The sequence below is a fragment of the Debaryomyces hansenii genome (assembly GCF_000006445.2).
Source record: "Debaryomyces hansenii CBS767 chromosome G complete sequence".
Lineage (NCBI taxonomy): Eukaryota > Fungi > Ascomycota > Pichiomycetes > Serinales > Debaryomycetaceae > Debaryomyces > Debaryomyces hansenii.
The window spans coordinates 557,352-579,221 of NC_006049.2; the positions used below are offsets into that span (position 1 = coordinate 557,352).

Genomic DNA, 21,870 nt, shown 5'->3' on the forward strand with positions numbered 1-21,870 from the left:
TGATTCTTAACCCGTGTTATTGTTTTAAGGGAATTTCATATTATCAATATCACTTACTAATCACTCCGTTTGTTTATTGTATGCAAGAGCAAATATTCGTTTTTGCAATTTCCCAAATATTTTTGAAAATCATTATTGAAATAACCTTCTTCTCACCAAAAAAGCGCAACATATTATCAACTTGAAAATTGACCGATACTTGGCATTTACTAACATCGTAGTACCCCGCTAAGTCCAATATCTATAATAGCGGATCTACTTCCAATTTAATATATTTAAATCTGTAGAGGTGTATGACCATTTCTTGATTAGGAGTTACTTCCGAAATATGAATATTCCACTCGACACTCGGAGAAAGACCTACTAGGATCATTCACCGCAGACCATGATTTCGAATTCCTTGTGAGTGTTGAAAAAGATACTGGGTAACATTTTAATTAATACATGATACCGAAGTTTCGAAATAGTTTGTAGTAAATATCGTATGTTATTAAAGTATCTTATGGTTAAAACGGAACAAAATAGAGTTCTAGCAATTACGCGTTTGAAGTGGTTACTACAAGGGTGTGTATTGAGAGTGATAAAAGGCATGCAAATCTCGTATACTTGCATATTCAAACTCGGGTGAGTTGCACAACCCTGTTCAAAAACCTATCAAGTCAACTGTTCTTTATCTCAATAATTTGGAAGGGTTGCATACTTCCGATACAGGACGTCTTGTGCGAATGAAATATGTTTTCAGAAGTATTACTGAGAGAATGATACCAAGGAATGAACTGGAAATATACTTAACAAACCCATAGAATAAATGTAGAGTTGAATTCAATAAAATCTCTTTTTTTAAAGAATAGAATGTTTATAACGTAGGCCGGTAGTCTCATAATATGCTTATCGGATTTCTTGTTCAACCCGTTTCGTTGATCGTTTACAGTTATTTTTTCGTTTTCAACGGCAACGATGAGGGTGTTGACATACGCTCGTAATCCCTACTTCTGTGAAGATACCTATAGGCTGCTATTTTGAGTCAACCATACACGCCCGAATATTATGCCTTGTTATTCAAAAATTATTCACAGAAACTTTCACAAAAAAATATTCTGTTCCTTTTTCTCTAATATTAATCTTGAAAGTAACGTCTTTGCATTTGTTATGATCTGACAACTCACGCAAAATTTTAGTTTTACCAAATATCGAGACAGAAATAGAACGGTCTGCAAATAGTTGATACGAATAAGATCTGAGCGTATGATTTAAAGAAATCTACTCTATGGCTAAATTATTTAGTTACTGCGGGTTCCTCCTTCACTCCTAACCTCAGCATGAATGTGGAGGATTTCCGAAATAGGCATGCTTTCCGAGAAAATTCTTCCGTTGATCTATGGTGGGGCAAATATCTATTACGACGAGGGGCATATGGAAAATGAGCTTTAAGTAATCATCCGACGTATCACTACTTTATAATTAGCATGTCTGCATCAAACAAAAAACAAAAGAGACTTTAAATAGCATTCAAATAGATCATGAGTACTGATCTTAAATATACACCTGATGCTGAACAGCTTACAACGGAAGAGCACTCAGAAAAGGATATCTACTCTCTTGAAGGAAGTAACAATAATAAAGACGATATAAGATACAACGACTTATCATGGTATAAAGTTTCCCATTTACGTTACCTCAACTTCTGTATTCTATTGATCTCGTTGTCATCCACTACCTTAGGGTATGACAGTTCTATGTTGAATGGCCTACAATCGTTGGCATACTGGAGAGATTACATGGGAAACCCTACTGGTACTACGTTAGGTGCTTTAACCAACGGGACCATTTTTGGTCTTATTTTAGCGAATCCATTAGCACCATATGTTGCGGATAAATTTGGTAGAAGAGTTGCTATAATTTCTGGTCAAATCATTGTTATCATTGGTTCAGTTCTTCAAGGTGCTTCCACTAATTATGCATTCTTTTTAGTATCAAGAATAATCGCAGGGGTTGGTTCCATTTTGTCAATGGTTTCTTCTCCAGCACTTATATCAGAGATTTCATATCCTACCCACAGACATGTTACTACTACATTCTTCAACACAAACTACTATATTGGGGCTGCCATTGCAGCTTGGATAACGTTTGGAACTAGTGGTCTTAGCGACGAATATTCCTGGAGAATTCCTTCTTACTTGCAAGGGTCCATAGCACTCATTCAATTGTCATTATTCTGGATGGTTCCAGAATCACCAAGATATTATATAAGTAAAGGAAAAATAGACAAAGCTGAGGAAGTTTTGATGAAACATCATATCGGAAATTCCCAAGATCCTGGTGATATTGGCTTAATCAAATTTGAGGTGGAAGAAATTCAAGCTGCGTTGGAAATGGAAAAGATATCCGCAAGTACTAGCTATTTGGATTTTTTCAAGACATCAGCTAACCGTAAGCGCCTTTTCATTTGTTTTTTTATTGCAGTTTTAATGCAGCTTTCAGGGAACGGATTGGTTTCTTTTTATTTAAGTAAAGTATTAAATTCAATCGGTATTACAGACGAAAAAGAACAATTGAAAATTAACGGGAGTTTGATGATTTATAATTGGGTTACGGCAGTATCTGTTTCGTTCGTAGTTAATAAATTTAGAAGAAGAACATTGTTCATTACTTCTACAATTTTGATGTTAATTACGTACGTTATCTGGACAGTGTTATCTGCTATTAACGAACAACGTAACTTTGAGCAAGCATCACTCGGTAAAGGAGTTCTTGCTATGATCTTCTTTTATTACTTGGGATACAACATGGGAGCCAATGGCTTGCCTTACTTGTACTTAACTGAAATCTTACCTTACAACCAGAGGACTAAAGGCATTAACATCATGTTAATACTTTTCAACATTATTTTGATATACAATGGTTTCGTTAACCCAGTCGCTATGGATGCGATTTCCTGGAGATATTACATTGTATATTGTTGTGTTATCGTTATCGAGATTGTGGTCGTCTACTTCTTTTTGCCAGAATTAAAAATGAAATAACATATTTGAAAGGTTGATTCTCACGGAAGTATTGAATAGAGGAAATATAGCATAAGAATAGTCTACCACGAAAACCTAAAAATCCAACGATCGGACTCCTCCATATGAGGAAGAATTGCATGATCCAAAAAAATTCTCTTTTAATGAATTTTTGACACAGTTGCAATAGAGAATGAAGTTTTTCCTAAATTTAAAATTTTGCAGTCGCAGTCCCCTTCACCAAACTTTGATGCCTTCCTAAATTGGTCTCTTCAACTAAAAAGGTAATACAGCGATATACTTTCAAGTTATATGCTAAGCTAGGAGATAGCGTTTTTTCATTAACATTCTACTATACATCCATATAAAATGCTTAAATTTATTTTTAAAGTTTTCATGCACATGAATTTTTAGAATTGTCATTTATATTACGAATTGTTAATTCGGGTGTAAGAAAATAAATAACATCAAGTATGTCAAACGAACTCAAAATGTGTACATAGGAGTAGAATCAGCATCTGCAATGTTCTATTCATCAGAGACTATTTAAATCTAATGCAATATTTTTTTCACTATATTGGCCAATATATTTAGACTTATAGAACTATAAAAATTTTTTCGATCAATATTTAGAATTTCAAGATTCTAATGGTGAAATTAAATTTAAAGTATTTACAAAGATTTAAAATTGAAAAATTATTTAATTTTAATATTTCTTCATACTTTGACCCAATCATCAAAAAAAAGTAAAAGAAAACCTCTTTTTTCTCTATTGCAATTTTTCAACCATTCGATAAGGAGTATGACCACAAAGGTATACCTATGAACACATAGAGACCAAAAATTTTATTGTTCCTCTTATTTATTATAAAAATTATATATAAAATAAAAATTTTAAAAGTATTTATAATTTTATATAAATAGAAAGTAAATGTAGTACAACAGTAGGAACTAATAAATTTCTGAATGTGATTTGTTCTTGGGTTTCACGCATCTTTTGTGATAGTTACAACCCAACCTCAACACAATACTGACGCTCTATCGAATACAATCTTATATTAATAAAAAAAAAGCCAGTAATAAATTCATCAGGATTGAAATAAAAGAGGTTATCTAAACAGTTTCTATATGCCCAACTTCAGGCTTTGGGGGTGCAGATGAAAGGTGGATCAATGTTTGGCCTGGATCATCACCAAAGACTTTGGCTACTTCTTCCAAGGTGTAAGCAGAAGTTTCGACGAATGTAAATAAAACGGTAATAACTTCCACAGCAAGGATACAGCAATAGACAATATAGTATTTCCATTCAATAGCATCCATGGCAATAGGATTGACGAAGCCATTGAAGATAATAATAATGTTTTGGCTCACCGTGAAAATATTCATACCTTTTGCTCTATGGCTGTAAGGCATGATTTCGGTAATGTACAAGAACGGTAGGCCATTAGCACCAATATCATAAGCCAAATAGTAGAAAAAAATCATGGCAATAACGCCATTGCCTAATGATTTTTGTTCGAAATTACGTTGTTGGTTGATTGCAGACAATATCGTCCAAATCACATAGAAAACCAACATCAATATTGTGCAAATTAAAAACATGCTTCTCCTTTTGAATCTACCAGCAACAGAAGCAACAACTGAAGAGATGACAAGATTATAAACCATTAAACAACCATTAATTTTTAATTGTTCATGAGGATCAGTAATTCCAATCGAATTCAAAACTTTATTAAGATAATAAGAAACCAATCCATTACCAGATAATTGCATAATAACTGCAACAAAAACTGCCAAAAATAATCTTTTTCTAAATGTTGGCATGGTAATAAAATCAGAATATCTAGAGTTAGAGGATAGTTTTTCTATCTCGAGCGCTGCTTGAATCTCTTCAATTTCAAAACTAACCAAATCATTTGCTCTTTCATGAGTTTCACCACCTGCGTGAAACTTTCTCAAGACCTTTTCAGCATCAGAGATTCTATCTTTATTGATTAAGTAACGAGGAGATTCAGGGACCATCCAAAAGAATGCAATTTGGAGGCATGGGAGGGCAGCTTGCAAATAAGATGGAATTCTCCAACTATAATCGTTTTCTATGTTCAATGTTCCGTATGTAACCCAAGCTGCAATTATTGCTCCTAAATACCAGCAGACATTGTAGAAAGTTGTAGCTGTGGCTCTGTGTGTTGGATATGCTAATTCAGAGATTAATGAAGGACTAGAAACGCCTGCAATACCAACTCCAAAACCAAGAATGATGCGGGAAGCCAAGAAGAATCCGTAATTTGTTGAAACACCTTGTAAAATAGAACCAAGGATAGTAATAGTCTGTCCAACAAAAATACACCGCCATCTGCCGAACTTATCAGCCAACCAAGATGCACACACAAACGATAGCACAACACCGAAAACATTTCCGTTAGATAATGCACCTAAAACACTACCTTGTGGATTACCCATCTTCTCTGGCCAATACAGAACTGATTGCAAACCGTTCAACATAGAACCATCATAGCCATTATTAGTAGAAGAAAGAGTGATTAGAAATATACAAAAGTTCAAACGTACCAAGTAATTTACTTTCCACCATGGTCGTTTCTCATACAAATAATCATCAACTGATCCTCCTTTGGAGATAATATTGTTTTGTTCTTCGATCTTCTCAGATAGTTTCGAAACATCCGTTATTACGACTCCGAGTTCTTTGTCTTCTGTTGCCATTTTTTTTTATTCAACCACCAAAGACAAGTGTTTCTTTCCTTTAAATAGAATTCTTTTTTGCAACGCTATACTAACTAAAAATATAATTGCTATCGTGATAGTATTAGAACTCTATTCCGCTAAAAGATCTGATCAACTTCAAGTATAATTAAATCTGAACGAGCTTTATTGCAACAAAACTCTAAATACTTTTCTCTAAAGATTACTTTATTGCTTATAAGATATAATTGTCTCTTCCAACAATATTTATATCCAGTTTATATAATATTAAATAATACAATTTTCATCTCCTCTTCTGAACCCCTCTACGCATAAATTGTTTGTTGTCCTCGCAGTCACCATGTATTGTCAGATTTCTTTACTTTGTTAGTCTATTGCCGGAAAAGCTTCCAAATACGTTATTTACCCCAGTAATAACGTAAATTATTATTCTTGGAGAGCAGTGGAAAAAAGTGAATAATTTCAATTGCATGACGGTGTTACTTTCAAAAGAAATAAATATCGTAGAACTATATTGTTATCCGAGTCCTTATAAAATTTAATGGCTAACGAACTATTGTCTAGGCGCGCAATATGTTGCTGATGATTTCAAAGTTTTAAGTTTTAGGCAGGTGGATGATTTCGCAACCTATTTAATATTCAAGAACGAAAGACAAAGATAGAACAATATTTCGAGTAATTATTACCTGTTATCTCCAACTAGTTAGCTAAACATATTGATATGATTCAATGGCTGAGTTGTATTTACTCTAGATTAAGGTTTAAGGTTTATGTATGTTGCTCCTCATTTTAAAAATAAATCCCCACTGCGGATCAACATTTAGTTGACGAATAATAGATTAATATTTTTCGGAAAGTATCCCTATTCCAGAAAATCTTAACATTCATATTTATCCCAACACGAGGTTAGGGGTCATCAATCGAGGCGGCAGTAATTATATAACTCAGTTACAAGGATATTCCTTTCTACTACGAATACGCCTAAAAGTTGAATATCAACGAGAACAATTCTGTGGAGAACCATAGAACGATTAGAATATGGTCAGCCTTGAGAGCCTATTTTAGAATAACCATGCAGTAAGCGCCAACTGAAGAATCAACACAATTCCTATCAAAAATGAAGTTGGCGTGAATACAGGCGAATATATCTCGGAAAGCATTCCTAATACGGAATGAGCCCAAGGGAATGAACAAAGATCAGCGCAATGCATTGTATGAAATCCGGAGAGCATAGAGCTATTACCGAAAAAGCTTACGAATACGTTAATTCAGCCGAAGAAGGCCTAAAGTACAATAGCATCCCCACGAAATGTTTGAAAACATACTCAACTTGTAAAATTCCGATACGGGAGCGTCTTTGGTTTAGCATTGTTGTTACATGAATAACTATCGTAAATCGGAATATTTGATTGTTATACAAGCACGTACAGTAGTAAACATTCAGAACAATAACATAAAGGGCAACGGCTAAAAAGAACTCTGAATGGCCAAACACCACTTACTAAGCCTTATGCCTCGATGGTGATAATGTAATATTTGTAAGGTAGTGGCATGGATAGTAGATTGGTTGCAAATATGTTGTAGATTATACAACATTCTTAACAAGACTCTTGTTCAAAGTTTAAAACCCTTTGGTACGAAAAGCGAGATTTTGGTAATCGGAAACGGAGTTAGATCGCTTATACGGAATTAAAGTACGGAGTATGGAGCTAAATTTCGTGGTTTTAAGAAATTTCACTCGGATATGTTTGCTAATCAGGATACTGTCTCCACATAACAGGTACAAATAATGTTCTATTAACTAGAAATAGATCTGGAGTAGTAAGCTGGAGTATTGATGAATAAATATAAATAAAAAAGTCAAGTATAGGGTGATGAGATTCAGGAAACTCGTAGTACTAGAACAATACCTCAGTTGCATACCCCAAAATATTAATTTTGTGCACAATGTCTTGAAACTTGCATGCTAATTCTCTTCAAAAAAGCATTTACTCTTATCGTCTAACTGTAACAATGTAATGATGATAAAAAAAGGGGTTATATAACCTTAAAAACAAATTCGTTAATTCAAGTTATCCCTATAGGATTTTAATGTCGTTGCTACATACTGAGTTCAGATTATGCCTACATAATGCTCTATTGATATAAAAGCTTTATCCTTCCTGAACATTTTAGACTTTGATTTTTTCACGACAAAACACTAAATATGACAAACTACCACAGTATTAAGGAGCTTGATATTGAACAATTAATTCAAGAGTTAACATTATCCGAAAAAGTTTCTCTTTTAGCAGGAGTGGATACCTGGCACACAGTTCCGATTAAGAGATTGGGAATTCCTTCTATTAGAACTTCAGACGGTCCGAATGGGATTAGGGGTACAGCCCATTTTAACGGTGTTCCATCAAATTCGTTTCCTTGTGGGACAGCTATGGCAGCCACTTTTAATAAGGAATTGTTAGAAGAAGCGGGTTCTCTAATGGGGAAGGAAGCCAGAATGAAGGGTGCTCATGTTATCTTAGGTCCAACGTGTAATATCGTTCGTTCCCCATTGGGAGGTCGAGGATTTGAATCATATTCAGAAGATCCTTTATTATCAGGACACGCTGCTTCTTATGTTATTCAAGGGATTCAAAATAAGGAAAAGATTCTTGCTTGTATTAAGCATTATGTGTGTAATGACTTGGAAGACGAGCGTAGATCCATAGATACCATCATTACGGAAAGAGCATTAAGAGAAATATACTTGAAGCCATTCCAGATTGCTCTTCGTGATTCGAATCCAAAATCCATGATGACAGCCTATAACAAGGTCAACGGAGTTCATGTTTCGCAGTCCAAGAAGTTATTACAAGACATTTTAAGAAAAGAATGGGGTTACGAGGGTACTGTTATGTCCGACTGGTTCGGCATTTATTCTACTAAGGAATCTTTAGATGCGGGTCTTAACTTAGAAATGCCTGGTCCAACCGTTTTCCGTGAGGACATTCCAACCTCCCATATGGTCTTCGCTAATGAAGTTCACAATGATGTCATTGATGAAAATGTCCGCTCTATCTTGAAGATGGTTAATGAAGCGATGAAAAGTGGAATTCCAGAAAATGCACCAGAAATTGCAAACGAAAGTCAAGAAGCTTCCAATTTAATAAGAAAAATAGGAGGTGAATCAATTGTATTGTTGAAAAATGAATCTAACACTTTACCATTATTCAAGACATCTTCTAAGGGTAATGAGAAATATGCTATCATAGGACCCAACGCTAAGGTTGCCCAAGATTCAGGTGGGGGTTCTGCTTCCATGCATTGTCGTTATAAGACTACTCCGTATGAAGGTATTAAGGCAAAGTTGGAAGAAGCTGGGAATTCAGTTTCATTAGACTATGAACTTGGTGCTTCGTTGGATAAGACTTTACCAGATATTGGTCCACTCTTGAAGACTGAATCCGGAGAAGCTGGTTTTACTGCTACCTTCTACAAAGAGGACCCAGGTGTGAAGTCTAGAAAACCCTTTGAAGAATTACACTTAAAGAGCTCAAAAATAGTTTTAGCCGACTTCAAGAGCGATCAATTAAAGCCAGATGAACTATTATACTACGCAAACTTCGAAGGAATCTTTGTTCCTGAAGAATCAGGAACTTACGAGCTTGGGTGTTCGTGCTTGGGTAGTGCTCAGATTTTTTTAAACGACAAACTTATTGTTGACAATAAAACTAATCAACAAAAAGGTGAAGCTTTTCTTTTGGGAACAGGTACTATTGAAGTAATATCTAATATTGACTTGAAGAAAGATATTAAATATCATGTGAGAGTGGAATTTGGAACATCCCCTACATATTCTTTTCCTAATGAATCTCTTGGTGCTGGTGGAGTCTACTTTGGTGCTCGTTTGAAATCAACCCTGCAAGAGAAAATTGCAAGAGCCGTGGAATTAGCTAAGAAGGTCGATAAAGTGATCTTGTGTATTGGTTTAACTAAGGACTGGGAAACTGAAGGATTCGATCGTCCAAACATGGACATTCCCGGTTACACTGAACAATTGATTTCAGCAGTTTCTGAAGTTAATCCTAATGTTATTGTTGTAAATCAATCTGGTACTCCGGTCACTATGGCACCGTGGGTTCAAAAAGTTCCGGCTTTAGTGCAAGCTTGGTATGGTGGTATCGAGTTGGGTAACTCAATTGCTGATGTGTTATTCGGTGATGTCAATCCATCCGGTAAGTTGTCCATGACTTTCCCTGAAAGATTAGAGGACAATCCATCGTACATCAACTTTGCATCAACAAACGGTCGTGTATTGTATGGTGAAGATGTCTTCGTTGGTTACAGATTCTACGAAAAGGTGAAGCGCAAGGTCTTGTACCCATTTGGTTACGGTTTATCCTATACATCATTTAAATTTGACGGTTTGAAGGTCTCCTCTACCGATGATTCGCTCACTGCGTCGGTTACAGTCACCAACACAGGAAAGGTTGAAGGTTCCGAAACCGTTCAATTGTACATCAAGCCCGAAAATCCAAGTATCATTAGACCTATTAAGGAATTGAAAGAATTCGGAAAGGTCCATTTGGCTCCAGGTGAAACCAAGTCAGTTGAATTGACAGTTTCTATCAAAGAAGCCACCTCATTCTGGGACACTTATAAAGATAAATGGTGTTCCGAAAAAGGAGACTATGCGGTTCAAATTGGAAACAGCTCGGACAACATTTTACTTGAAGAAAGTTTTAAAACTACAAAAACATTTTACTGGTTAGGATTATAGTTTATTTACTTCTATACTTTGTATACATTTCTCTTATTTGGTAGTTAGTCTAATGCCTACATTTTTTGCGATAAAACTTTTTGGTTTTGTGTCACAGTAAATTTCGCTACTTCATTCGGTTATTTTGTAAACATCATTGAATAATACTCTTTTGAACCCACTAACATTTATATATATTCTACTATTAATCATTGAATAAAACTAAATACTGCAACTATACCTCGCTATAATTCTGCCTTTGAAATTGCTTTCTTAATTTAAAAATAAACTGCAATACATTGGCTAACCTTCACCCTCACACAGATAAGAAAGTTGCACAAGAGTACAGCTTATATTAATCAAAAAAAGTTCAAAGATCCAGTGATATTCAAATAGTCTGTATGGGTGGAGATAATTCATTAACAGAGGTTGACCTCAATACATCATTTGACAGCTTCAATGGTGAATTCCTAAACTATAATGACGATTTGAAATTAGATTTACAAGACTTGCTTAACGAGGATTCCGTCATACCAATTTCCCATGAAGATTATATAGATGGCTCCGAAACTAGGTCTGACGACTGTGATCCATGCAAGCTGAACATGACCAGTCCAACCAAGAAAAATAATCATACCAAAAATATAGCTATGAAGGGGAATCATAAATTATCCTTAGACTCTCCGAACCTCTCCCTTAAACCGGAAGCAACTGATACAAATATAGTGGCCAATGAATTATTTCAAGTAACGAGTAATTTACGAGCAGGAAAGCAGCAGCATCAGTCGGATATTTTTGGCTTAGATGACGAGAACGACGATCTCTTCTGTGGAAAGAGATTAAATAACGATAAAATAGACAAATTAGTGAACGAATTAGGATTAAGAAATAGAGATGATGAAATAGATTTTGAATTGGATGACCAAGTAAGAACAGGAATTTTTAAGGGACGATTTAAAAAACATCATCATGATGTGGACAATAATAAAGACGATATAGACTTGCTACTCACAGACTATTTAACTAATGCAACAAGTGCCATAAACGATGACAAAGAAAACTTAGCACCATATCCTGACCCGTTGAAAACTATTAGAAACAAAGATACCAACTCAATTAAAAAATCCAATAAAGTATTCTTCAAAGCTCCCAGGAAGGCTGGATATAGTAAATCATCAATACCAGTGTTAAAGCCATTGTCGAATGTTACAAATATCGAATTAAAAAAGCCTACTAATGAATTCATGGTTAGGAAAGACAGTACAATATCACCTAACAGGATATGCACTCCAAATCATACGGGTATCGATGCGCCATTTAAACCTTCGCTTAAATACCAAAACTCTCCATTTAATATTTACCTTGTTGATTCGCTGACGGGCCTCATAAACGATGCAACCCAGTTTGGCACTGAACTCAATGCCTCCAACTGCGAAGGTTTCCCATTACCAGAACACGTAAACGAAATAGTGCAAATCCCAACTAACGAGGAGTCACAGAAGCCGGCATCTAAGAAGCAAAAGCAAAAAATGGCAATCATAAAAGCATTTCAGAATAAGTATTATTCGACGAATTCTCAGATTTCCAAAGACACTCGCAAGCGTCCTGGGTTTTATAATAAAGAAGAATATGAAAAATACAAACACAAATTAACTTCACAAAATACTTCGGGCGTACAAGTTGTCAACCAAGCCACTCTTTCCCAGTCTGAATCAGTAGATTCGCCTAATGACAAAACCAATTCAGTCAGTAACAAAAAAACCCCTAAAAAGCAAAAGGTGAGATGGGCTGAAAAGTTAGAATGGTGATGACTGTATAACGTATAGATAACGATTTTCTTCTTTTCTTATGTATTAATATTTAAGTTGTATTATATTGCAAAAAAACTGTAGACTTGGTATGGAAGAAGAATTCAAAGAAATATCACGTGATTTTGTTTTCGATTTAGACAGCGAACTCCACGTCTAGATGAAACGAACAACTATTACTACTGTTCATAGTATTTTTACCATAATAATATACCTTCACATTATTGCTAACCAAAATAAGTAACAATATGTCTACATTCTTTGATGAAATGAAAAAGTCCTTTGCGGATGTTCCTATTACTGACAAAAAAATTGATACTGCCAGCTTTTTAGAAGCTTCTGAGTCTTTAATCAAATTGTTCGACTTGTTAGGCTCTTCAGCTTTCCAGGTTGTACAGAAGGATATGACAGGTAACATTACCAAAATTCGTACTAAATTATTGGCTGATCCAGCTGGTTCTGGTACTTTGCAAGATTTAGTTTTGTCAGAAGCCAACACCAAGACCAAAACTGCTACTCAAGGTTTATTGTGGTTGTCTCGTGGTTTGCAATTCACCAGCCAAGCTATGAGAGAAACTGTTGACAACCCTTCCAAAGAATTAGCTGTCACTTTTACTGATGCTTACTCCAAAACCTTATCTCAATATCACGGTATGTTGGTCAAGCCAATTTTCAAGTTAGCAATGAAAGCTTGTCCATACAGAAAAGACTTCTTTGAAAAACTTGGTGCTGATCAAACGAAGGTCGCGGAACAATTAAAGACTTGGTTAAAGGCATTAGAAGACATTGTCCAGATTATTCTCGATTTCTTTACCTCTGGTAACTACGGTAAAGGTTTATAAACCATCTAGACATTATATATCGTAACCTTAAGATTCTAATTAATGCACAAGACATTGATCTGCTTTTTTGTATTCTTCTAGTAGCATAGATCACCTTTAGGCCATAAACAGGTGCTAGTTGAATTCGCACACGAGTATAAGAGATCTAAGCGAAAAATATATTTAGCTTCTTATCCGATCTGGTCTAAATTTAATTACTAAAGCCCTCCTGTAATAACAATTAGAGTCGTATATTTTGGTTTTAAATACCCTAATGGCTGAATATGTATAGAATGCAAAACGTTAAGAGGAAAGTAGCCTTTCGAAGATTAGGCTTGCTAAGTTGTTTACTTTTCATAATCACTATATCGTATTTTCAAATATTGAACAAAAACGACAAAACCATGCCAAGTCTAAATGATAATCCACTAAATGTTGAAGAGTTGGAAAATACCGAAGCGTCTCTTAAAAAGGATAAACAACGTGAAAGTGTGTTTCGATTGGGTGACCAGGAGCTGTTGCTTTCCCAGGATCCGGAATATGAGGCACTGGAGCCATTTAAAGAAAGCAAGGTTTTTTATAATAACAAGTTTGTCGGTAGAGCTGTAATAGGAGAATCTAATAACAATATTACCGATGGAATTGTAGACTACCAGAGGGAGAACGCTACATTTTTCTCGTTGGTCAGAAATGAAGACTTTCTGGGTATTGCCGAAGCCATACAATCAGTTGAATATAGGTTCAATAACAAATATCATTATGACTGGGTATTTGCAAATGATGAACCGTTTCATCCAACATTCATAAACGTTATACAAAATTTGGTGAGTGGACAAGCCCATTTTGTTCAAATATCGAGAGAAATATGGAGCTATCCGGATTGGATTGACCAAGACAAAGCAAACGAAACAAGGCATACGATGAAAGAAAATAAGGTTAAATATGGTGACTCTGTATCCTACAGGCATATGTGCCGTTTCAATTCAGGTTTTTTCTACCGATTACCAATAATGAAGAACTATAGATACTATTGGAGAGTAGAGCCAGAAATTGAATTTCAGTGTGATATATTCCATCAAGATTGGTTTAAATATATGAAAGAAAATAATAAAAAGTATGCATTTACATTGGCTCCTTTAGAGCTACATACAACTGTTACAAACTTATGGGAAACAGTCCAGGAGTTTTCCCGGAAAAACCCAAAATTGGTTGCTAAAGACAATAATATGGATTTCTTGACTGAAGATGGAGGAGCAACCTACAATATGTGTCATTTTTGGTCAAATTTTGAAATAGGAGATATGGATTTTTATAGACTGGAGGCATATTCAAAATTTTTCGACCATATTGATAAGGCCGGTGGATTCTACTATAGTCGGTGGGGGGATGCACCAGTTCATTCTATGGGTGTTTCGTTACTTTTAAGTAAGGATGAACTATTCTTTATGGATAACTCGGGATATTTTCATTCGCCAAACGGCGATTGTCCCTGGGATCCAAAAATTAGAAAGGAAAGAAGATGTACTTGTCTGACTAAAAAGGATGCAACATGGTTGAAAAGCTCGTGCATTCCTAAATGGTTTGAGATCCATGATATAGAAAAGCCACCCTTTGTTCCTAAATATGCCTTCGTCAATCAACACAAGCCTCCTGATGAAGAAGAAGAAAAGGAAAATGAAGAAGAATACGACAATAAAGACGAATAATAAATAAATAAGAAATACTATTCTATTACTACATGTATAAAAATATATAAATTGTAATGTACTATATTTACAGGAATCTGAACGAACTTCAATCATTCGCTGGCTCCGGCTTTCTTAGCCTCTTCCATAAGCTCGTGTAACTGGCCTATTTGTTCCGGGGACATTTTCTCAAGATCCTGTTGACTTAATTTGCCGTTAATCCATTCTCCACCATCGATACCCTTCAAGTAATCTTGCCACTGCGCCAAAAATCCCACTATATGTAACGGATTATCGATGTTTTTGTGGGCTTTGAATTCAGCTTTAACATATTGATCTCCCAATGGTCTTAATTCAACTGGTAATTTATTAGCATGTGCCCTCAAGAGAGCCTTGTATAACTTCAACGGAGGTAAAATAGGAGATGTCTTCCTCTCAGGACGACGGGGTCTCACAAGTCTCACTAATGATGGTCTCATTGTTGTGTTGTTACTAGAATGTAGTAAGAAACCTCTTTCAGGCCGAATATCTAAATAACTAATCGAAAAAGTTCATATTGAAATCACGTGAATAGCTACCAAATCAGTCGAAGTCAAATATTTTGGTCCTACTATGAAACACAAATAAGCATCATCATCCTCTAACCATTTGATCGACAACCTCCTACTCGGGTCTATTGTGGTCTCAACTTGGTATATTGATGATGTTTACCATTTTTACAACAAAAAAGTGTTCAGGGCTTTTGAGATGCATTGGTTTCCCTTTTAAGTAAGCGTGCCTTAAATCGAACAAACAATTCAGTGCAAAATGTTCATATGATCTTGACCACAGAATGTTCGTAACTGGACTGGCACCACAAATTATACGGAACATTTTCAATATCTGTCGCCATAGAGTTCAAATTTTTTGCCATTACATCAAATACATTGCCATACTTGAGAATATAATAGCTACTGCTGAAATATATATCTATGAGAAGCAAAATTTGTTTGTAATGGGGTACGTTTTACAGATTGTAATTTTAATTCATAATTCCTATATACTTCGTTGAAAAGTTGTATTGTTTTCATTATTGATTTGTAGATATATAATAAAATCGGAATAATTATAGAAAAGAGTTTTTCAGTTTATTGGCAACTTTAGACACATTTTCTAAATATTCCAAATATTGCAATCTTTTTACTTTTAGATATATGAAATACCAAACAGGCTAGTGTTCATTTTGAATACCAACCTAAATAGGTAAACTAAATGCTTGGTACATACAATTATGCCATAATTTGGATACCTTACAAAGGATTTGGTTATTAACCTATGAACAAATTTCCTGAAATAGCTTATGCGACCCATAAATATCATTTCCTAATTAGGAAACTTTTTCATTATTGCATTAAAGACCCGCAAAACATAAACATATACTAAAGCAGCCGTAAAAAGAACAATATGTCAAGTCCTAATGCCAGAATGTAAGACTTAAAATGGGGCAGTCCCCCAGTTATTTGGGAGGAAAGAAACTTGAAAATTTGAAGGAAACTCATATAAAGTTCTATTCTACATCATACCCTTGGAAAAACAGATTCTCCATATAAGTAGAAATGAAATTGGTTTCCACCTTAGCTATAACATCAGTGATTGCTACACAACTTGTGTCTGCTGCACCAGCCATATCCGACCTTATACCAGATGTTGTCCTTGAAGGATCTGCATCTGTATCTACGGGCTTAAATGTTGAAACTGACGGTGCTAGTCCATCGGTAGATTTGTTGGCAGATAACAGTACTACCTCTTCAAAAACTTCCTCAGCCAAGAAAAGTGGCTCCACATCAGATAACGATCCCTCACTTGGTGATTATATTGACTTTATTGCCGGGGGAAGCGACTCAGAATCAAATGAATCATCATCTGTGACAAAAACTGCGGCTGTTAAGACCAGTAGTTCGTCTTCTATTAAAACCGGAGAATCAACCACTACTGGCTCATACTTTGATAATCTTTTTGACAAGGTGTTAGGTGAAGGCGAATACGCTGATTCAAATACTTCGAGCAAGACCTCAACCACCCCAAAATCATCATCCACTTCAACTGGCGGTTCGCTCCTTGATGATGTTGTTGATTCTGTTTTAGGTGGCGAAGATAGTAATTCAACTACTACCGCTTCTACTAAATCTTCAAGTTCTACTGGTGGATCGCTCCTTGATGATATTTTTGATTCTGTTTTAGGTGGTGACGACAGTAATTCAACTACTACTGCTTCTACTAAATCTTCAAGTTCTACTGGTGGCTCGCTTTTCGATGATCTTTTTGATTCATTATTAGGAGATTCCAGTTCGTCAGGTTCATCCTCTAATAAATCCACTAGTTCTTCATCTGGAGGCGATTTCTTAGATGATATTATTAGTGGAGCTAAGAATGCTATTGATGATCTTTTTGATTCCAATTCTACTTCTAGTTCGGGATCTAGTTCGTCTTCAAGTTCAGAAGGTAGTCTTTTAGACGATGTTCTTGATATCGCAGAAAAGTCCATTGGATCTTTATTCGACAAAGGATCTAACTCATCTGTCTCAGGTGGAAGCTTAATTCATGGTGCTCTTTCAATCGCCGAACACGCTATTGAGTCATTGTTCAATAGCGATGGCGACTCCTCGTCAAGTTCTTCAGGTGAGAGCTTTATTGACAAAATCTTAGGAGTTGCTGAAAATGCCATTGGTAATTTCATCGACGGCTTAGGCTCTGACTCTGGCTCTACATCTTCTTCAGGCTCCACATCATCTGGTTCTGGTGGCAGTTTATTACACGACATCTTCGGCTTTGCTTCAAATGCAATCAAATCAATTTTCGCCAACAATAGTTCTTCTTCGGGCTCTGGAAAAGGATTGTTCCTGAGCATTTTTGCAATTGCTGAGGGAGCCCTTTCTTCGTTATTTAGTGGTTCATCGTCCGGGTCATCCTCAGGCGGAGGAAGTGTTTTGGGCGATCTTCTCAGTTCATTCCTTGGTGTTTCCAATTCAACTGGTATTTCTGGCGATGAACTTTTGAGTAAGGCATCTGATGCTATCTTTAATTCTTCTGGATCTGGCAGCAGCTTCTTTGAAGAAATCATCAAGGATTTGTTAGGATCCGCTAAAGATGGAGTATCCTCCTTATTAGGTAATATTGTCAACGAATTTGTTAATGCTTTATTCGATGGAACCTCAGGTTCATCATCTAGCACTAGTACCAGTAAGGGAAGCAGTAGCTCTTCATTATTTGGTGGTTCTTCTGGCTCTTCTTCTTCTGGTAAGAAGTGTTGTTGTTCACCTGCCAGCAAGAAGAGAAAGGCAAAGAAGAGAGCCTTGAAAAAGAAAATCAAGAGAAGTATTAAATCCGCAATCAAAAAGAGACAGGAATTGACTGATTCCCAATACATTGACTACGTTTAATCATATATAATTCTAACCCTTCTATTTCGTGTATTACTTGTTTCGGTGCTTTACGCTTTCTTTTCGCATACCTCTTTGTATTTCAATTCATAATTAGTATATTATTATATTCAGATTTTGTACGATCTACGTAGCTAGATGTCCCATCCTAATTTGTTTATCTGGCCATAATCCCATATTTACAAGTTCACTAGTTGGTCTGTAGCATATGATTATTACTTGTGTTGGCTCTACGATATTTGGACCACGACGGGTGCAAAGTGATTTTATGTTGCGATCACAGGATAGTATTTCTAATTGCGGGCCAAATGAAAATCACCCAATCCAAAATAATGCTTCCCAATATGTAATGGCCGACCTATTTCCCCATTAGCTCACGTGAATCCTCTAAACCCTTTGCAGCCTGGTTAGTAGGCTTGTATTTCAAATAAACGAGACTGTTAATAATAGTATCCTGCTTTTATTTCGTAAAAATTGTAAATATTAAATTTCCTATTATGGACGGTTAGGTAACTAATTAATTACTAAACTATGTTACAATCATGGCTTACGAAAGTCTTTCTATTATTCTTCTCGAATGAAACATAACATGAATGGGAAAGGCCATTAGACATGAATGCGATATAAAAAAATTTCCTAATTCGGTAATGCTCAATGTTCCAAAATTTATTCCCTGTTTAGGTAAAGAGATATCGTAAACAGTATTTAGAAGTTTTCAATTTACCGAACATGGAACTAAAATAGACGATATAATAAGCGATGAATATAGTAATTAATTGCAAATCAAATAGGTTAATGAAATGCATATTACCTAAAAGAGTATACATATTTCCCCAATTTCAAAGATGATTTCTGGAGGCATTCATATATATTTTGTAGATACCCTGGCTTAAGCCCAATTCATTGTTTTGAGTCAAAAGTCTTTTTTTCTTCTGTGCTTTCTTTCATATCGAATGCAAATTTGACTAACGATATAGTCTAAGAAATAATCAAGTAATGAAAGTATCTTCAGTTTGTGGTACCATATTGGTCTACTCGGCCATCGCTAGTGCTGCAGTTGAAAATGTACCAACTAAAAATGAAGCAAGCAAAAAAATTTTCGGACGTTCGTTATTAGACTCGATTGGCTCTTTTATATCAGGAGGAGGCTCTTCAGATTCATCCGACTCTGGTGATAGTTCTAATGCTGATGCTAATGCTGATTCTAAGACCAGCTCCGGTGCCAGTGCTGGTGCTAGTGCTGGTGCTAGTGCTGGTGCTAGTGCTGGTGTGAGTGCTGGTGTGAGTGCTGGTGTGAGTGCTGGTGTTAGTGCAAATGTTGCCGCAGCTGGCGTTACTTCTAGTTCACCATCAAGCTCAGGATTGGTTTCCAGTTCCAGTTCCACTTTAATCACATCTTCATCATCTCCTAGTTTAACATCAACTGCAACCACAGCAAGAGCTAACACAATTACGTCTGCCGCCTCTTCAAATTCAGCTTCCAGTTCAAGTCGATCCGGTCTTGGATTGAATGCCTTGCTCGCTGATGATTCTAGCTCTTCTCAGAATTCCAGTGAGGAAGATGATGAAACCTACTGTGATGAAGAAACCGACTCTGCAAGTGAGACTGCAACCAGCACTCACTCAGTTGAAACTACCAGTACCGATCCAACCACATCACTCAGAACTACAAGTACTAATATTGCAACTTCTAATTCAATTGGAATTAGTGGTGCATCATCAATCATCAGTGGTTCTTCATCATCGATTATCAGAGGATCATCTCGTGCAAGCTCGTCTGTCAGCTCCAATGCTTCATCTTCATCTTCTGATGACTTAGACGATGAAACTTATTGTGACGAGGAAACTGATTCTGCAAGTCAAACAGTTAACCCTACTATTTCTTCTGTTGATCCAATCACAACTAATGATATTACCACGATCGCCGGAGAATCTACAATCCCTCTTACATCTGGTCTTTCCAATAGTTCCGTATCAAACACCGCTGGCTCATCGATTACTAAGGTTGCTCTGATTTCGACTGGATCTAGCTTAGATGATGATGAAACTTATTGCGACGAAGAAACTGATTCCGATGGTCAAACCACAGCAAACCCTACTGGAACTGTCACTAAAGACCCAACTGGTACTATTACCCAAAAACCAACTGGTACTGCTACAGGAATTCCAACTGCAACCGATGACGATGATGAAACTTACTGTGACGAAGAAACTGATTCCGATGGCCAAACTATAACAAACCCTACGGGAACTGTCACTAAAAACCCATCTGGAACTGTCACTAAAAACCCAACTGCTACTATTACTCAAAAACCATCTGGTACTGCAACAGGAATTCCAACTACAACCGATGGTACAAATGATGACGATGACGAAACATACTGTGATGAAACTACCGAATACACTACAGCTTACAGCACTGCTTATACTACAATCATGCATACCACTACTGTGACAGTAAATGGTCGTACTATAACTAGTGAAGTCTCTGAAGTTCAGACGACTGTATCTCCAGAAGTTAAGCAAGTACCTGGCTCCGGTTCAGGTTCAGATTCCGGTTCAGGTTCAGGATCGGGTTCAAGCTACGGTTCAGCTGTTGAAGACTGTGATGATGATGATGATGATGATGATGATGATGATGAAGCCGTTTCTTCAGGATCCTCTTCAGACTCTTCCTCTGGATCAGGATCATCTTCAGGATCATCTTCAGGATCATCTTCAGGGTCATCTTCAGGGTCATCTTCAGGATCATCTTCAGGATCTTCCTCTGGATCTTCAGGCTCTAATGTCGGTTCGTCCGGTTCTTCATCCGGCTCCTCAGGTTCAGGTTCAAACGTTGGTTCATCTACATCTGGCGATTGTCAAGATGACGACGACGACGAAGATGATGATGACGAAGATTGCGATCCAACCTGTGACTGCGATGAAGATGACGATGACAATGACGACGATGACGATGATGATGAAGACTGCGATGACAGTGAAGATTGTGTAGATTGTGATGTTTCAAAGAATGATGGTAATGGCGCTACAAGAACTACCGCCGCTGCTGAATCATTTGAACCTACTACTGTTGCAGGTGCTTCTACAGCAGTGAATGCTAATGCTTCACCTGATGATTGTGTTCCAACTACAGTTACACAATTCGTCACTGTCAATAACAAACTTGCAGATGAGACCTTCAGTAGCAGAGCTACTTCTACAGCCAGCGCTGATGTTCAACAATTCAATAACAGTGGTAATAGGATGTTCATCTCAACTAGTATGATTGTCTTGATCACTACATTTGTTACCGTTGGCTTCATGTGATCTACGTATCGATTGTAAAATATCAATTAAATGGTTCTTTCGAATGATTGCAGGGCAATTAATACAGAAACATACCAAGCGAACTTCGCTCAAAAAAAAAATAATCCCAATATATCAAATTGCATTGAACTAATTCAATAACATTTGACTTATTTATACCATTAATCATAATTTAGTATTTCTTGTTTATCGTAAATATTTATTTCGGTGTCTTTTAAGACAGTATTTTCTTTTTATCTTTCTTGTTAATCTATTTTGTTATTTAAAACCTACATTTTAATATGATGTGGTATTTAGAGTATTTAAATTAATACAAAACTGTAATTATTAAAAACTTCTTCAAAAAGCTTGTAGTTTATTAGGC

General features: G+C 36.1%; 11 protein-coding genes across 11 annotated transcripts; 8 read left to right on the plus strand and 3 right to left on the minus strand. All coding sequences in view use genetic code 12, as the record gives it.

Annotated features, from left to right (window-relative positions):
* Positions 1-1,520: 1,520 nt before the first annotated feature.
* Positions 1,521-3,023, plus strand: DEHA2G06468g (DEHA2G06468p; the record flags this gene model as incomplete). The annotated part of the gene is made up of 1 exon (XM_461828.1): positions 1,521-3,023. The coding sequence occupies one exon, from the start codon at positions 1,521-1,523 to the stop codon at positions 3,021-3,023; it is 1,503 nt and encodes a 500-aa protein (XP_461828.1).
* A 1,092-nt stretch (positions 3,024-4,115) lies between these two features.
* Positions 4,116-5,726, minus strand: DEHA2G06490g (DEHA2G06490p; the record flags this gene model as incomplete). The annotated part of the gene is made up of 1 exon (XM_461829.1): positions 4,116-5,726. The coding sequence occupies one exon, from the start codon at positions 5,724-5,726 to the stop codon at positions 4,116-4,118; it is 1,611 nt and encodes a 536-aa protein (XP_461829.2).
* Positions 5,727-6,931: 1,205 nt separating this feature from the next.
* DEHA2G06512g (DEHA2G06512p) lies at positions 6,932-7,108 on the plus strand (the record flags this gene model as incomplete). The annotated part of the gene is made up of 1 exon (XM_461830.1): positions 6,932-7,108. The coding sequence occupies one exon, from the start codon at positions 6,932-6,934 to the stop codon at positions 7,106-7,108; it is 177 nt and encodes a 58-aa protein (XP_461830.1).
* Positions 7,109-7,932: 824 nt separating this feature from the next.
* On the plus strand, positions 7,933-10,485 carry DEHA2G06534g (DEHA2G06534p; the record flags this gene model as incomplete). The annotated part of the gene is made up of 1 exon (XM_461831.1): positions 7,933-10,485. The coding sequence occupies one exon, from the start codon at positions 7,933-7,935 to the stop codon at positions 10,483-10,485; it is 2,553 nt and encodes an 850-aa protein (XP_461831.2).
* Positions 10,486-10,865: 380 nt separating this feature from the next.
* DEHA2G06556g (DEHA2G06556p) lies at positions 10,866-12,272 on the plus strand (the record flags this gene model as incomplete). Its single annotated transcript, XM_461832.1, has 1 exon — positions 10,866-12,272. The coding sequence occupies one exon, from the start codon at positions 10,866-10,868 to the stop codon at positions 12,270-12,272; it is 1,407 nt and encodes a 468-aa protein (XP_461832.2).
* Positions 12,273-12,520: 248 nt separating this feature from the next.
* DEHA2G06578g (DEHA2G06578p) lies at positions 12,521-13,114 on the plus strand (the record flags this gene model as incomplete). The annotated part of the gene is made up of 1 exon (XM_461833.1): positions 12,521-13,114. The coding sequence occupies one exon, from the start codon at positions 12,521-12,523 to the stop codon at positions 13,112-13,114; it is 594 nt and encodes a 197-aa protein (XP_461833.1).
* Positions 13,115-13,497: 383 nt separating this feature from the next.
* Positions 13,498-14,799, plus strand: DEHA2G06600g (DEHA2G06600p; the record flags this gene model as incomplete). The annotated part of the gene is made up of 1 exon (XM_461834.1): positions 13,498-14,799. The coding sequence occupies one exon, from the start codon at positions 13,498-13,500 to the stop codon at positions 14,797-14,799; it is 1,302 nt and encodes a 433-aa protein (XP_461834.2).
* Positions 14,800-14,891: 92 nt separating this feature from the next.
* DEHA2G06622g (DEHA2G06622p) lies at positions 14,892-15,257 on the minus strand (the record flags this gene model as incomplete). The annotated part of the gene is made up of 1 exon (XM_461835.1): positions 14,892-15,257. The coding sequence occupies one exon, from the start codon at positions 15,255-15,257 to the stop codon at positions 14,892-14,894; it is 366 nt and encodes a 121-aa protein (XP_461835.1).
* A 332-nt stretch (positions 15,258-15,589) lies between these two features.
* On the minus strand, positions 15,590-15,691 carry DEHA2G06644g (DEHA2G06644p; the record flags this gene model as incomplete). The annotated part of the gene is made up of 1 exon (XM_461836.1): positions 15,590-15,691. The coding sequence occupies one exon, from the start codon at positions 15,689-15,691 to the stop codon at positions 15,590-15,592; it is 102 nt and encodes a 33-aa protein (XP_461836.1).
* A 682-nt stretch (positions 15,692-16,373) lies between these two features.
* Positions 16,374-18,197, plus strand: DEHA2G06666g (DEHA2G06666p; the record flags this gene model as incomplete). Its single annotated transcript, XM_002770541.1, has 1 exon — positions 16,374-18,197. The coding sequence occupies one exon, from the start codon at positions 16,374-16,376 to the stop codon at positions 18,195-18,197; it is 1,824 nt and encodes a 607-aa protein (XP_002770587.1).
* A 996-nt stretch (positions 18,198-19,193) lies between these two features.
* DEHA2G06688g (DEHA2G06688p) lies at positions 19,194-21,506 on the plus strand (the record flags this gene model as incomplete). The annotated part of the gene is made up of 1 exon (XM_461838.1): positions 19,194-21,506. The coding sequence occupies one exon, from the start codon at positions 19,194-19,196 to the stop codon at positions 21,504-21,506; it is 2,313 nt and encodes a 770-aa protein (XP_461838.2).
* Between the last annotated feature and the right edge of the window lie 364 nt (positions 21,507-21,870).